Raw genomic sequence first — 2,500 nt, 5'->3', positions numbered from 1 at the left:
TGTGTGTGTGTGTGTGTGTGTGTGTGTGTGTGTGTGTGTGTGTGTGTGTGTGTGTGTGTGTGTGTGTGTGTGTGTGTGTGTGTGTGTGTGTGTGTGTGTGTGTGTGTGTGTGTGTGTGTCTGTGTGTGTCTGTGTGTGTGTGTGAGTATGCAATGCATATGTGCATGCATATGTGCGTGCGTGTGTGTGTGAACATTAGAGTGTGATGTAAGATCATGAGACCCAGTGCTATTATGCTGCTATGTGTTAGACAGCAGACACAGCAGTGATCAATGGAGTGTGTTGGGTCTGTAGCACACACCTGAGTATGTGTGTGTGTGTGTGTGTGTGTGTGTGTGTGTGTGTGTGTGTGTGTGTGTGTGTGTGTGTGTGTGTGTGTGTGTGTGTGTGTGTGTGTGTGTGTGTGTGTGTGTGTGTGTGTGTGTGTGTGTGTGTGTGTGTGTGTGCTTGTTTGTGAGGGTGTGTGCAAGCATGCCAGTACGTATGTGCAGTAGCGGTGTCCCGGGCAATTCCTTTTCTGGCTCCCCCGTACCCTGGGCAATTGCCCAGTCGGACCGCTTAGGACCACCCCTGCATGTGTGTGTGCATGTGTGTATAGGCCACTGGCTAGTGGGGTCCATGGTTCCTGTACATTGCAGAAAGTGCCTGTGTATGTGTTAGTGTGTATGCTCGCATGTGCAGCATATAGGCCGCTGCCCTGTAGGGTAGATTGCGGTATGCGTGCGGGCGTGTGTGCGTGCGCGCGTGCGTGCATGCGTGTGTGTGTGCGTGCGTGTGCATGGGCCGCTGGCCTATATCCATGATGTCTCCTTGGCTTCAGAGTCTGGAGTCCAGACCTGCGGCTTGTTGTGTTACAGTATGTTACATTGGGCTCGGAGTTGGTATTTCCCACCCTTGCATCAGCAGTTTGTAGATGTGTTCTCAGCCCCCTTCTTTTCTCTCGGTCTGTTCTGCCCCCCCATATCCATCCATGGCCCCCAAATCACTCTCATGTACTCCCTACTGAATTGTCAGTCTCGGCCCCCATCTCTTCGCTCTTGTTCTCTCTTATCGTCTGTCTTTTCCCCTCCCTCGCTACCATGCCTCACCCCATATCCCTATCCCAAGTCATTCTCATGTACTCCTACAGAATTGTCAGCCTCAGACCACCCCCCAACCCAACCCCCCTTCTCTCTTGTTCTGTTGTATCACCTGCCTCCTTACCATGCCTGTCATATCCACCCAACACTCTTCTCTCCTACTCAAGCCCCAAATCAAATCTCCTCTCCTCTCCTCTTTTTCCTCTCCTCTCCTCTTTTTCCTCTCCTCTCCTCTCCTCGCCTCTCCTCTCCTCTCCTCTCCTCGCCTCTCCTCTCCTCTCCTTTCCTCTCCTCTCCTCTTCTCCCTTCCTCTCCTCTCCTCTCCTCCTCTCCCTTACCTCTTCTCTTCTCTCCTCTCCTTTGGTCTGCAGCTGGAGAAATGTACTCAGCTCCCTTCCCCTTTCCGATCCTCTCATCTGCCGTGTCATGGCACCACCATGTCATCCCATCCCATCCCATCCCCTCTCCTTTCCTCTCCTCTCCTCTCCTCTCCTCTCTATCCTGTTCTATCCTCTCTGTGGCTGCAAAAGATTTTCTTCTCCTCTCCTTTCATCTGTTCCCAAAGATGGAACTCCTCACATCTCCACCACTTCAGCCCTTCTTGCCTCTCGACTGGTCCAAAATTGCTCCCATACAGTAGGCCTACAACTACAGAGATTTTCTCAGCTTCCATCCTTTCTCTCTCCTCTCTACCCTGTCAACACCAGTATGCCCCCATTGAATCTCTTCTCCTCCTCCCATCTGTTCCGCTCTCCTGTCTTTTCCATTCATCTTCCCCTCTCATCCCATAGCATATTCCCTCCTTTCCTCTACCCTTCCCTATTCTCTTATCTTGCCCATCACTGTCATGCCTCTCCTCTCCTCTCCTCTCCTCTCCTCTCCTCTCCTCTCCTCTCCTTTCCTCTCCTCTCCTCTCCTCTCCTCTCCTCTCCTCTCTGTCCCTCTTCTTCTTCTATTCTCCTCTTTGGTCCACCACCCCCATAACTCCAATTCCCTCTGATCTCACACTGTGACTTTCTCTGATGTCACTGTGTCTTCCTGTGGTGTTGATATTGCTGCTTCCTGTGATGTCACAGCGGCTTCCTGTGGTGTCATGGCTGCTTCCTGTGATGTCATTTCTGGAATGTCATTGTCACAGCAGCTTCCTGTAATGTCAGTGTTTATGTGATGTCAATGTGTCGCCATGTGATGTTGCGGCTGTTGCCTGTGATGTCACGACAGCTTCCTGTGATCTCAACGTCTGTTTCCTGTTTCCTGTGCCCCAGGTGTTGGTGTGTGTGAGGGGTCGTCATGGCATCGAAGGTGGTGATGTACCGCAGTGCGGAGGAGCAGACACATGCGATGGCCCAGAGCATGCAGCTCTCATCGCAGATAAAGAAGAGGACCTTTACATCCGGGTATGCAGTACCACTACACACACA

General features: G+C 51.8%; 1 protein-coding gene across 1 annotated transcript in view; it reads left to right on the top strand.

The window, feature by feature from the left end:
- myom3 (myomesin 3) overlaps positions 1–2,500 on the top strand; it is a 103,878-nt gene that overhangs the window by 3,441 nt on the left and 97,937 nt on the right. The window contains exon 2 of the mRNA XM_063199219.1: positions 2,345–2,476. Coding sequence (XP_063055289.1) covers positions 2,370–2,476 — 107 coding nt within the window. The 5' untranslated portion in view covers positions 2,345–2,369. The remainder of the gene's footprint in view (positions 1–2,344; positions 2,477–2,500) is intronic.

Source organism: Engraulis encrasicolus, chromosome 5, assembly GCF_034702125.1.
Source record: "Engraulis encrasicolus isolate BLACKSEA-1 chromosome 5, IST_EnEncr_1.0, whole genome shotgun sequence".
In the NCBI taxonomy this organism is placed as follows: domain Eukaryota; kingdom Metazoa; phylum Chordata; class Actinopteri; order Clupeiformes; family Engraulidae; genus Engraulis; species Engraulis encrasicolus.
The sequence above is the reverse complement of the archived record's forward strand: the minus strand, read 5'-3'. Positions and strand labels throughout refer to the sequence as shown.